General features: G+C 44.0%; 1 protein-coding gene across 2 annotated transcripts; it reads right to left on the reverse strand.

Moving 5' to 3' along the window:
- Window positions 1–6,005: 6,005 nt before the first annotated feature.
- On the reverse strand, window positions 6,006–13,007 carry IL20 (interleukin 20). Of its 2 annotated transcripts, none has more exons than XM_015569566.1 (6): window positions 12,970–13,007; window positions 9,179–9,366; window positions 8,844–8,906; window positions 8,575–8,727; window positions 7,838–7,912; window positions 6,006–6,703 (listed from the first exon to the last, which is right to left on the reverse strand). In XM_015569566.1, the coding sequence occupies exons 2-6, from the start codon at window positions 9,335–9,337 to the stop codon at window positions 6,626–6,628; spliced, it is 528 nt and encodes a 175-aa protein (XP_015425052.1). In that variant the 5' UTR covers window positions 9,338–9,366; window positions 12,970–13,007; the 3' UTR covers window positions 6,006–6,625. The 2 variants fall into 2 exon arrangements, with proteins under 2 accessions (XP_015425052.1, XP_006754478.1); XM_006754415.2 differs by lacking the exon at window positions 12,970–13,007 and adding an exon at window positions 9,528–9,679.
- Window positions 13,008–13,745: the final 738 nt, after the last annotated feature.

A 13,745-nucleotide genomic window follows, 5' to 3' on the forward strand; every position in this document is an offset into this window, starting at 1 on the left:
TCAGCAGGATGATCAGGTTATGGCATGAGGCTGACCACTTTGACATCCAGCAACTGGAGCACAGTCACTCGAGAGTCACATCATGGGGACAATAGCTCCGGACTGGAGGATGGATGGGAGTCTGACACCCTCCCTACCAGAGAGAGAGCCTTGTGCTCTTGGAAGGGGAGATGGAAAGGACCCTTCTCCTAGCAGATGCCAGTAAAGTGTTTTGAACAAGCCAACTGCCACACGCACACACACGCACACACACACACACATGCACACACACACGCACGCACACACACACACACGCACACACGCACACACACACGCACACACACACGCACACACACACATGCGCACGCACGCACGCACACACGCACACAGACACACACAATCACACTCCACCACACATACTTACTTAGTATGGATCTTAAAACTGGCAAGGAGAATCAGGCTAAGGCCTGATATGTCTGAGCTTGAGAAACCAGAGATTTTGTTCCTGATAAGGCTTACCTCACCACCAGCGGTTCTCAACCTGTGGGTCGCGACCCCTTTGGCAGTCGAACGACCCTTTCACAGGGGTCGCCTAAGACCATCCTGCATATCAGATATTTACATGACGATTCATAACAGTAGCAACATGACAGTTATGAAGTAGCAACGAAAATAATTTTATGGTTGGGTCACAACATGAAGAACTATATTTAAAGGGCCAGAAGGTGAAGAACCACTCCTAACCCATTTTTTGGGGGTGGGGGGGGGTTCCTCATCTCCAGGCTTTGCCCACAAGTAAATGATCAAATCCAGGGGGTCTTCAAAAGTCAAAGGACTGATGAAGAGTAGACGCTGCTTCCAGCCACAGTGGGTGGAGCTCTCTCCATAGACTCTGCCTTCAATTTCCGAAAAATACCCTCTTGAATATTGCTCATGAAATTGAAGAGAAGGCATTTCCTGTTGCAGAGTATTTACCGCATGGAAAAGTCACCATCCCTCTTCCCAGGCCAGAGAGGTGGTCCCATAAGAAAGTGGATCTAATTGCTGAATCCTGGTTAATTCTGCTTTCCCACAATAAAATAATAATATGGAATAGTATGGCCTGAATGTCCAGGTTGCAGTAGCCTATGATTACAAATTAAAAACCTCAAAATTCTGTAGCCCATCTGCTCATGTAAACAGCACAGGTTCTTAAAGAGTTCACTCCCTCGAGTCTTTTGAGAATCCCCAGAAGAGTGTCTCCATAAGTGTGTCCGTGAACTGACCTTAGCCATCAGGGCTGGCGAGCCAGCTGCTGCAAGCTCCAACAGCTGCCCAATGATGGTGAGAATGGGACTCCCTTCACCAGGTCTTGGTGCCAACTTGCTGCAGCCAAAAGATGTTACAAAGTCACATTCTCCCTTTATAGGGTGTTTGGGCCCAAAGGATTACAGAGTTCAGTGAAACAGCTTTCCCAGTTTACACTCAGAGCAATTCTTGGCCCCAGGATGTCCATGTGCCTCCATAGTGATTGGTTTGGGGCAGTTTCCGGTAACAGGAGACCAGAATCCACATGTCATGAGGGTTGGGGGCTAAGGGGCAGCTCTCAGCTCTAGTCCAAAAGCCAGACCATTGTGTAGTATTTTACAAAGTACTTACACAATTTTTTAAATATATTTTTATTGATTTCAGAGAGGAGGGGAATGGGGGAGATGAGAATCATTAATCGTCTGCCTCCAGCATGCCCCCTATTGGGGATCGAGCCCACAATTGGGGCCGGTATATTCAGGGATGACCATGACTGCCAGGGGGGAGCACTTTGGGATTTCAACCGGAAGCTTGTCTGAGAGGTTAGTAGGGCCCCCTTCAGCAGGCTCTGAACACTGATTTTTATTGCCCAGATCCTGTAAATCTGTGGAAAGTTCTGCACATCTTCTCACTCTCCCAACCTTTTATCAACTTTTCTAAATTTAGATAACTTCCCTCAGGGAAAAGCTGTCTCCAACACTGGGCTCACTTCTCTGGATTCCGGCTCCCATATCTCGGCCCTGTAATTAAGCCTGTCTTGTTATCTCTCTAATACCTTCAAACAGGTGTGTGGGTGGGTTTTTTTCATATTTTCTGATTTTCCCCCCCAACTTTTCTTGACTTCTTCTCAGTGCGAAGTTTCATTTAAAATCCTCCTTCAGCCCAGTCGGTGTGGCTCAGCAGTTGAGCATCGACCTGTGAACCAGAAGGTCACGGTTTGATTCCCAGTCAAGGCACATGCTCAGGTTGCAGGCCCCATCCCCAGTAGGGTGTGTGGAGAAAGCAGCCTATCAATGATTCTCTCACATCATTGATGTTTCTAGCTCTCTCTCCCTCTCCCTTCCTCTCTGAAATCAATCAAATGAAATAAAAAGCATCCTTCATGCAAACGAATAAAGAGGAAACATCTTTCTGTGCATTCACCAGGTCCCCAACAGCTGCGGAAAAATCACTGGACTCTGCCATTGGAAGGAAAGACAGACCTACCATGCAGGTCTGTAAAGACTGAGTGAGACAACCTAGATCAGCCGTGGGCAAACTACGGCCCGCGGGCCGGATCCAGGCCTGTTTGATATGAATAAAACTAAAAAAAAAGAGACCGTACCCTTTTATGTAATGATGTTTACTTTGAATTAATATTAGTTCACACAAACACTCCATCCATGCTTTTGTTCCGGCCCTCCGGTCCAGTTTAAGAACCCATGTGGCCCTCGAGTCAAAAAGTTTGCCCACCCCTGGCCTAGATGATTTGCTCAGTGAATTCTGTAGTTTTCTTCTTTGTTCCAGATTCTGAAAAGCTCAGAGCCAAATACTGATCCTTCTAACAACTTATGATTCAGAACCTTATCATCTGTCCTTTGTGGAACAATCTTAGTTCAACTTCATGGTATTGTCTGTGTTCCAAGGGTTTCCCCTACTTTCCTTCCCTCTTTTGTATTGCATGGATCTTTAGAAGCCACTCTAACTGACTTTGATAGGAGGTGGAACATAACTGAGTTTTGAGTATTCGTTATATTTTCTGGACTCTAGTTCCTTATCATAAACAGGATTTGCAAATACTTACACCCAGATGATGGCCTGTCTTTTGAAGAGAAGAAGAGTTTCACTTTAATGAAGTTCAAATAATCGATTTGTTTCTTCTGTGCTCAGTGAATTCCGTAGTTTTCTTCTTTGTTCCAGACTCTGAAAAGCTCAGAGGCAAATACTGATCCTTCTAACAACTTACGATTCAGAACCTTATCATCTGTCCTTTGTGGAACAATCTTAGTTCAACTTCATGGTATTGTCTGTGTCCCAAGGGTTTCCCCTACTTTCCTTCCCTCTTTTGTATTGCATGGATCTTTAGAAGCCACTCTAACTGACTTTGATAGGAGGTGGAACATAACTGAGTTTTGAGTATTCGTTATATTTTCTTTGCGTGGAATTTATAGATCAATTCGGAGAGAATTGACATCTTGATAATACTGAGACTTCCAACCCAAGAATCTGCCAGTAAACCCTTCATTATTCCATCATCTTTCATTGCTCCCAGCAATGGTTTATAGTTTCTGATGTGGAGATACCTTTCACATCTTTTGTCCCTAATTTATGCCCAAGTATGTAAAACCTTTGATGCTATTACAGTCTTTTTTTAAAAAATGTCCAATTTGTGGTAAATGGAATTACAATTGATCTGTGTACCTCGAGCTTATATTCTGATACCAAATGGAGCTTCGTTAATACAGTGGGGCCTTGACTTACGAGTGTCATAGTCTTTTTTTTAAAAAAAAAAATGTCCAATTTGTGGTAAGTGGAATTACAATTGATCTGTGTGCCTCGAGCTTATATTCTGCTACCAAATGGAGTGCTTATATTCTGCTACCTTAATACAGTGGGGCCTTGACTTACAAGTGTCCCGACTAACGAGTTTTTTGAGATACCAGCTGTTGGCAGATATTTTGCATTGAGTTGACAGAGTAATTTGAGTTAACGAGCTCCTTAATGAGCTCCTTAACCAGCTCAGTCTCGGAAGGAATTAAACTCATAAGTCAAGGCCCCACTGTAGTTCTAGTAGCTTTTTGTAAATTCCATCAGATGATGCCACCTCGATGAGCATGTCTTTTATGAATACAGGTAGTTTTACTTCTTCGTTTCCCACCAGACTGACTTGTGTTTCTTCTTACACTGACTTGAGGTTTCATGTCCTGGAGACATAGCAACCTGAGTCTCAGTGCCAACTCTGCCGTCACTCACTATGTAACCTTTGGCAAGCCACTTTCCCTCTCTGAACCCGAGTTACTGTAAAGTGATCCGAACGTGCATCCCCTCGTTTCTAACATGTAGTGAAGCATTGCCCTCTGAAAGGAGTTAGCGCTCCCCGTTGTAATCCACAGCTTCCTGCCTGTCGGCCTCCGAGCCCCGCCTCTTCCAGTTAAGGCCTGACTCACTGTGCTCTTGACAATTGGGCTGAACAGAGAGTGTCACCTTTTCTCCTCCCAACTTCCAGTGAAATAGCGGAGTCATTCTCTCACCATTTGTTCCGCTGCCTCCTGTTGGCAAGGCCCAGGAAAACGAATAAAGGAGCTTTGGCCTCCCCTCTGTGCGCCAACCTCAGACACGCCCATCTGGAAGACTCACCCCATTGGCAGGTAAAACCAGCCTCCTCATTGCCATCCAATGTCTTTTAGAAGTGGTGTTTCTAATTTTAACACTGACTTCAGTGAAGTTGACTTCTCCACTCTTTCTTGAGAGTTGAAGCTAAGTTTTCGTCAGACTTGTCAGAGAAAACCAAGAGACATGTGACTAGAAAATCTGATAGAAGAAGGGTGATAGGAAAAATCTCACAGAAAATGGGTGATTACAATGGGGAGCATGAAAGCAGAAGATGCCTTGTTTTCAGAGGAGCATAAAAGACTTTCTCTTGCCCAGACTCAGTGGCTCAGTGGTTGAGCATTGACCTATGAACCAGGAGGTCATGGTTCGATTCCCAGTCAGGGTATATGCCCGGGTTGCTGGCCCGATCCACAGTAGGGGTGTGCAGGAGGCAGCTGATGGATGATTCTCTCTCATCATTGATGTTTCTATTTCTTTCTCCCTCCTCCTTCCTAGATAGTCAATAAAGACATTTTTTTAAAGAAAAGACACCAAAATGTTTGAGTAGTTACCCATGCGCAGTAGACTAATGGATGATTCTAATTTATCTTTATATTTCTCTGTATTTTTTCAAATTTTCTGTATTAGGTAGTTGCTACTTGTACAATGAGAAGAAAAAAAGAAGAAAACTAGTAATTTAAACAAACCAGGTCTCAGGCTGAGGGCTTGAAGCAGAAACCAGAGGCAGTTAGCTGAGCTCTCTCTAGGAGCCAGGGCAGCAGCCTCAGTCTGCTGTTTCTGCAATTGGAAACACTGAACTGTTAAGCTTCAGGTTCCTTTCAGAGCAAGGTGGGGGAGAAAGGATGCAAGCAGCCCAGGCCAGGATTCCGGCTCCTTACAGCCCAGGGAAGTTCAAGCTGAATAACACCGATTTACTAGCTGGTCATGACAACAAATACTTGATCCAGGAATAACCTAGATCCTGGGGTGGACAGAATCCAAAAAGAAACAGCCTCAAAAGAGAGCTCATGCACTTTCCTGGGCAAGGCTCAGTCACTGTCTCCCACATGTGTGTGCTCTTAACCTACAATAGAAACTTCTGCTCATTGTAACTTGTGGTGTAATCAAGATCTCTAACTCAAGCGGATGGGAACCTGAAATGAGGACGAAAACCGAGGTACAGAGAGGACATTGCTCAAGCCAATAAGGTGAAAGTAAGGATGGCTAAAGCCCCTCCTCCAGTCACAGTCACTTTATGTGGAGGGTACACTTTATGTGAGTGAACTGAGAGATCAGAGCTGGGAAGGTATTCCGTAGGAGAGAGAAGGCCTGGGTCCCCACTTTCGTTCTTCTTCCGCAAAGGAGCAAGCAGTCTCTCGGCAATATGAGACTCAAACTCATCCCCGTCATTGTTTCTGTTCCTGAAGCATTTTTCAACACCAACCAAATATCATGCAAAGAAAACTTTATTCGTAGAATACAATTTTTACCATACAGGATGCCACAGCTGGAAGATACACAAGTATGGGGTTGGGGAGTTGGGTGGGGTGGTCAGTAATTGTGAGGCACGTCTGTCATTTTTCATTGGAACTTCTTCCACAGCTCCCACTTAGTAACCATTGTTTCCATTGACAAAACCATTGTGGCAGTCAGTAAATATGTCCTTAATTTAATAAAAGTGACTACCCACCCCAGCCACTTGTCTAGAAGTTACAGTTTGTTCACTGTTTGAAAATATGTAATGTGCCCTAGTCATAAATATTATCTACGAATTTTTAAAGACATGCACAAGTACAAAAATAAATAGATTAAATAGCAGAATAAATAAATAAATTAACGAATAAATACATCCAACAGTACAAAAGATATCACCCAAATCCTATAAACCCATGGTGTAGATTAAGAAAGGAAAACAACTACAATAAGGAAATAAATATTAAATAAGTAATATACACAGTGACCAGCACTAAATGATGAAGCAAAGAGATGGTGGTTTGGGGTCATGTCTCCACAGTTCTCAGGACCGGACTCGGCCAGAAATGCTGTCAGTGATATCATCACTTTGCTCCTATCTCATCTCCTCCATCCATTGCAGGAGAATGTCTAGCTCTCCCAAAGCTTTCACCACCGCTTCCTGAAGTTTAAGCTGAAAGACATACAGTTGTGTAATGAGCAAATCAAAAGGAGACAACATGCGCCCCAAGATTGATCCTCTTTTTTTCATTGGCAGTTCTGTTGGGGATCACAAGCAGAGCATTCTTTTCAAGATGGAAGAGCTTAAAGAAGTTATGGGACTTCAAGATCTCACGAGAGGAAGGAAAATTATTGAGTCCATCACCCTGGTCTCAAATAGGGAAACTAAGGCCAGAGGGGTAACAGAATTAGGACTATAGCTCAAGCCTCTTGCATCACAGAGATCAAAGTGATGAGGCTGTGTTTTTTTAAAGGTGTGTAGGTGGGTGGGTGTGTGTGGGTGTGTGCGCATGCGCTCATGCACACAGGGGTTGCTTACTCTGCATACTTCAATTGAACAAATATGTATTGCTAAGCACTGGGCTGGCTCGGGATCCAGAGATGAATTGTACATCCTCTACCCACAGGGCCTTTACAGTCTAGTGACGGAGACAGGCAGAAGCAGGCAGTTAAAATGTAGTGTGGTGCCCGGCCGGCATGGCTTAGTGGTTGAGCGTCAACCTATAAACCAGGAGGTCACGATTCGATTCCCGGTCAGGGCACATGCCCAGGTTGTAGCATGGTGAATAAATGATGGAGTCCACACAGGACAACAGTAGTGGCACTTAACTCAGAGAGGTAGCAGTACCTCCTTGGAGGTGCTGTGTAGGCTGAGTCTTAAAGGATAGAATTAGTCAGTGAGGAGTGGACTCTAGGCCTTCCTGGCAGATGTGCAAAGGCATGAGGTGAAAAACAGCATGGGGTGGGCACCGGTGAAATTGTGAGTGACTGTTTTTGAGGGCATGTGTGAGTGCATGCATGTTTGGAAGACTATAGCCTCTCCTTCGTGCACCTGGAAGATCACACGTCTCTGAAGTGACCTGATGGCCATTCGCTTTTAATTCTTAAAGGATTTTTTCAGAGAAAGCACCCTTCTAAGCCTGCCTGGGTGTCCCTGGGGTACAGCAGAGGGACAGACCACATGACTTCAGAGAGCTATTACCCTGAGGGCTACAGGATTTCTCCCAGTGTGAATACCCATCCCACTCATTTATGATCTCAGTTCTGAAAATACACTCATCCCAACCAAGGCCAACATTGCACATACCTCTTTGAAGCGACTCAGAATCTGGTTGAATTTCTCCATCGCTTCCTCCCCACAAGGGCATGTCATACGGGCATGCTGAAAAGAATGCCAAAGAATGATTAACATGAAGGAAGTGGGAATTCTACTCTTTCTATAGGTACTCCTTTCTCATAGACAAGTCTTATCAAACCTCATCATTTGAGATCATTAACCTAGTCATCAGTAGATCAGAAAACCAGCTCTTTAGGCTCAAATACAGAGCTCATTGCTTCTTTTAGAAACGGGTAACACTGAAGGAATTTGTGATCACAGTGTCATCTGGCCTGTACCCCCTGCTCAGCTCTAGTCTGCTCCCCTCCCAGAGAGTTCCCATGGAAAGAAAGAATTGGATTCCTAGATCCTACTGAGGCCCAATCTTGATATTGAGTCCAATGGCCTAATGACTGGCTGCCTGGACCCCGGATGTACTAGTACACACACCATCAGATACTTCACCTTAATTTCGTGGATAAAAGATAATTGTCATTAACATCCAATAGCTAGCATTTTATAGTTCTTTAGACTTTTTAGATGGAACCTATACCCAAAAGTCAATAAAACTGAGTTCTTATTACCTAGTCACATGGCTCAACACAGACTATTAGAACTTTTGGACTCAGTTTTTCCATCTATTATATAGGAGTAAAAAAAAGAGCTTGGTTGCTAAGTCATTGAAGCTGTGTACTAAGATTAATCCTTTACCCAAGACCCTTACTCACACAGAGCCGAAGGTCCTTCTTGATAGTAAGAAAAGAGTTGGCGAGACTGCTGACGTTCCGAAGGATATGTTGGTCAAGGGGCTGATAGTTTTTGAATACCGTGCCCAGGTAGAGTCTCAGATAAAGGCGAAGGAGGCAGCACTGATCTGCAGGCTACAAAGAAGACTAGTATGTTGGTGGGGAGAAGGTGGCCAGGGACAAGACTCAGAGTGATAGAGATGCCCCTGGCTCACATTTCCTCCCAGAACGTCTATGGGCCAAACACATACCTTTGTGTTTCGCAAAGACTCAGTTTTCAAGATTCTCAGGTCCATGATTTCATCTTCGGCTTGCTAAAGAGAAAAAGACAAGAAAATGACCGGTCAGTGATGGCTGTCAGGGTCTTAGACATAGAGACCTCTTATCCCCTCCTTGCCATGACCCTTGGACAATGTCCCTTTCCAAAACACTTTTAAATTATGAACTCCAGATATTTCCTGGGAATGCATCCTCCTGGTAAGGAGTCCCCAACCTCTTTTTATGGTCACACTATTGGGGGACAGAGAAAGACAAGTAGAGAAGGGGAGAAGCAGTCACAAATTGGGAGGGTGCCTCCCTCACATACCATCCTGTCCCTTATATGAGAAAATTTAGTTTGCATTTCTTGAAGGTTTGTGGCGATCACACAGCTTCCCAAATGGAGTGTCTTCAGGCCGGCAGAAGGTGTCCAGAAGAGAGAAAACACAGCCAAGAGAAGGCAGAGGGGGAGACAAGAACTTTTCATCTTGTGCCAGAATCTGAAAACCACAGGAGCTAGGAATTCAAAGGAAAGAGCATGACTTACTGATTTCCCATCTCATGCTTTCAGAAGCCAATCTAGTCCCCAGGGACGGGCCTCCCCCAGATGTCCCTAGGGGGTGAAACCTCATAGCTTTATCTGACTTCTGACAGTCGGATGCATTCATCTAACTTACTAAGGAAAACGGCTGAGCCTCCTCCAAGAGTAGCTTTCAGGTGCTTGTTCAAGGTCTGAGTGTGAGTTGGTGCTACAGGTCCCAGCTCTTTTATTCTGTCCCCATCCCAGCCCCATCGTCATTGCCCAGCAGGTAAGGCCTGGAGCAGCAGGCACTTGTAGTGAGTAGACAGAGGATGACATCTCAGGGAAAATGTCAAAACTTGTTTGGGTGCCTTGACGTAAATCATCTTCGCTTCCAGGATGCCAGTGTAGCTCACCCTAGACCCGCAGGGAAAACTAGGGAAAACCAGAACTCACAGAAGCTGTTGCTGAGCCACCGAAAACACTTGGAGAATATTGTCTCAATTTTATGGCCACCTCAGGGCAGAGAAGCTTAGTTCTGATTGGCATTTGTCTGAGATCAGATCGGTTATTTGAGGATAGCAGATTTATTTCAGCCCCGAAGGCAAACAGAAAGTCAATGACTTCATAATAATTCTACTGCCAGGGAAAGGCGAGATCTGATAGGCAATCATCCCAAGTCCACCTAACACTTCTCCACCCTCCTGAGCTGTTGACTCCCCAGCGCCCTCTGCAGGAAGACTTTAGTCAGGCACAACTGAGATAAATCCAAAAACATTTAACTCCTGGTGAAGACCAAGTAGGATCTCGAACACAGAGGAAAAAGGCAGGAGGAAACTGATTTCCTCTTGGGGTGAGCCTTGCTCTGTAGTGGCACTTTATAGTGTTTGCTGAGTTTACGAAGAAATAATAATGGGCTGGGATTAGAGTGAAGAAGCACTTACTTCAGGCACAAAATTTTAGGGAGCACCAAAAGTCTCAGAAATATCAATAATAATAAATTGAGATTTAAAGAATCTTTTAATCGTTATATTTAATCCTATATAATAAAACCCTAATATGCAAATCAACCGAACGGTGGAACGACCAGTCACTATGACACGCACTGACCACCAGGGAGCAGATGCTCAACACAGGAGCTGCTCCCTGGGGATCAGTGCACTCCCACAGGGTGGAGCACCGCTCAGCCAGAAGCCCAGTTCACGGCAAGGAGCTGGCCTAAGCCGGCACGTGAACATCCTCTGAGGGGTCCTGGAATACGAGAGGGTGCAAGCTGGGCTGAGGAACACCTCCCCCTCAGTACACAAATGTTGTGTACCAGCTTTCTAGTAGTTAATATTTTCCACATTTCTTGATTTTACCCCAAAATTTATTTAAATGGGAAACTTTGTCTCTAATGTAAGTGGAAAATTAGTATTGCTTGCATATATATAAAAAATAGAGAAAATGCCAACTAACCAGGACTTCAAAACGGTTCGACTGGACAGGAGGTTGCACACGCAGCATCAGGGGTGGGGCGGCAGGGGCCTCCACACCGCCTGTGCTGGGGGAGGGCCTGATCAGCAGCAGCCACAGCTGCTTCAAGGGCCAGAGAGGGAGGCAGGCCTGGACGGGAGGGTGGGAAGTGCGATTTCAAATTGCATGCTGGGCTCCTAATATTATATAAATAATTAGAGGCCCAATGCATGAAATTCGTCTTATAATCTTTTAATCATTATATTTAATATTATATTTATAAATTAAATTTTATAAATATACTTAATTTATATTAACATCAAAATTAATGAAAAATCCATGATAAACAAAATATCGCTATTTTAAATAAAGACAGAATCTGACAGTGCCAAGCTGAGCCCTATTGGAACTCAAGACAGAAGGGAAGATGAGTACTCCTATTTACTTAATATACACTATATGTTTTTAAAATACATTTTTTATTTATTTCAGAGAGGAAGGGAGAGGGAGAGATATAGAAACATCAATGATGTGAGAGAATCATTGATCAGCTGCCTCCTGCACGTCCCCTACTGGGGATTGGGCCTGCAACCCGGGCATGTGCCCTGACTGGGAATTGGATGACGCTTAATCCACTGAGCCACATTAGCCAGGCTATAAATTTTTAATAAAAATAAATTCGCGCAAGAGTAGGCCTTCCTTCCCCTGGATGCCGGCACCGGCTTCCCTCCTGTACCTGGAACCTGGGCTTCCTTCACAGAGGGAGGCCCCGCCCACCTGCCACACCCTGTGGGGCTATCATAGGGCGATGGCTGGGCCCCTGACCAATCAGATCGACCCTGCCTTGGCTGGCACCACTCGGTGTCATAGCATGGTCCAGGATGGTCGTCCAGATGGTTGTTCCACTGTTTAGCCATTTGGTCAATTTGCATATTATGCTTTTACTAGATAGAAACATCAATGGTGTGAGAGAATCATTGATCAGCTGCCTCCTGCACGTCCCCTACTGGGGATTGGGCCTGCAACCCGGGCATGTGCCCTGACTGGGAATCAAACCATGGCCTCCTGGTTCATAGGTTGATGCTCAACCACTGAACCACACCAGCCAGGCTACACTATATGTTTTTATGTATCTTTAGTGATTAATTTTTCCCCAGAGTACATATATGATGAAAATACAGGTGATGAGTCTTCACCAAGAAAGTAAAATTATAATAAATTATGTATGGGGCATAAATAAATATTTAAATTTACAATAATGTTGTGAGCTGTAATATAGCTACTTTTAAATTTTTCAATATTTTTCAACTACTTTAATGTTTTGGGAAAACAACATACATAAAACACATAAAAACATACGTAATGGGGCATACATCTTTCCTCTTACCTTAGGCTCCCATATGCTGGCACACACTGATCATCATTACCACTTACTGAATTTTTCCTATGTACCAGGCAATATGCCAGGTATATTTTATATCCATGTCCACCTGAGATATTGCCAAATGTAGGAAAAAGAAATAAACAAACCGAACACCCCAAAATCTGAAAGAACTCTCAGTTTGGAGACAAGAGAACTGTCCCTCCCTACAAATTCCCATCAGTGTAGGTTGTTCCAGTTTGCCCAGAACCGAGAAAGTTGCCAAAACACAGGACTTCAGTTTTAAAACTGGAAAAGTCACAGGTAAACCGGATCAGTGAGTCACCCTACATCTATTGGGCCTTAGGCAAGTCCATTCACCTCTCTGAGTTTTGTTTTCTCAGCCCCAAAATGATGACAATTAAACATACCCCAGAAACTTGTTTTGACATTTAAATAAAATAAAGCCTAATTTATACACCTGCCTATAATGAGTGGTTAATTCATTTTAAATAAAGAATGATGTTAGTTTGCCCTGAACATAGTGGGTGTATAGTAAATATATGATAAATTAAACAATTCAACCAGTATGTATTGAGCACCTACTGTCTTGAATATTGTGCTAGGTACTAAAGTACAAAGATAAACGGAAATTCCCACCCTCCAGGGTATATTTTGTCCTAATGGAAAGGGCTCCTTTAGATGTGACCTTGTACACATCGAGGTAGATGACTGGCAGAACTGGGCTGGTTAGATGGTGTTGATAGAGGGCAAGTTCTCTTACCTGAGCTCAGAACTGGCTGTTGCTGCTGATCTCCTAGGAGTCTGTTCCAAAGCTAAGAGGCTTCCAATTATTTATAGATGTGTCACAGGAAGGAAGTGAGTTCCCATAGGTGAGAAGTGAAACTCCCTTGGAAATGCTCTGATGCACGGCACTTCCTCCCATCCGAAGACAGTTTAATTGTTGCCTGGATTACCTCAACACTTCCAAAAAGCACTTCTTACGAGATTACTGGTTGTAATTATTGGATAAAAGATATGCTCTTTTTTTTTCTGGTTTCTTTCTAAAGATAATTAGGGCAAAAAAAGATGACTGAATTACAGAACTGTAAGAGAATTCCAGAAGGTGTTTTTGCCCTCCTTTAATTCCAATTTTCCTTAACCAGCCTTCTCCCCAAACTCAGACATGGTGGGCTGCCTCCTGCTGTTCCTCCTTTATTCTTGCTATTCCCCCCATTTCCCTCCAACCATGGCCACCCTTGTTTCTCTCCGTTCAGTATTAAAGAGTGGGCCCCAACTCTTTATTCCTAAACTACCTTATTTTTTAAATATATTTTATTGATTTCAGAGAGGAAGGGAGAGGGAAAGGGAGATAGAGGCATCAATGATGAGAGAGAATCACCAAGCAGCTGCCTCCTGCATGTGCCCCCACCGGGAATCGAACCTTGACCTCCTAGTTCATAGGTCGACGCTCAACATAAACTACTATTCATAAACTACTTTAAACCACGCCGACCGCTTCCTTCTCTGACTTCCAATAGCAGATTTTTCTTTGGCACG

Source organism: Myotis davidii, unplaced genomic scaffold, assembly GCF_000327345.1.
Source record: "Myotis davidii unplaced genomic scaffold, ASM32734v1 scaffold710, whole genome shotgun sequence".
NCBI classification, from domain to species: Eukaryota; Metazoa; Chordata; class Mammalia; order Chiroptera; family Vespertilionidae; genus Myotis; species Myotis davidii.

Bases quoted from the DNA above. Each gene is read 5' to 3' on its own strand.
- IL20 (XM_015569566.1), bottom strand. From the start codon at position 9,337: ATGAAAAGTTCTTGTCTCCCCCTCTGCCTTCTCTTGGCTGTGTTTTCT. The intron at 8,907-9,178 runs GTATGTGAGGGA...TTTTCTCTTTAG, and splicing joins CTCATATAAGGGACAGGATG to CAAGCCGAAGATGAAATCAT. The intron at 7,913-8,574 runs GTGAGTAAGGGT...CATTCTTTTCAG, and splicing joins AGAAGGACCTTCGGCTCTGT to CATGCCCGTATGACATGCCC.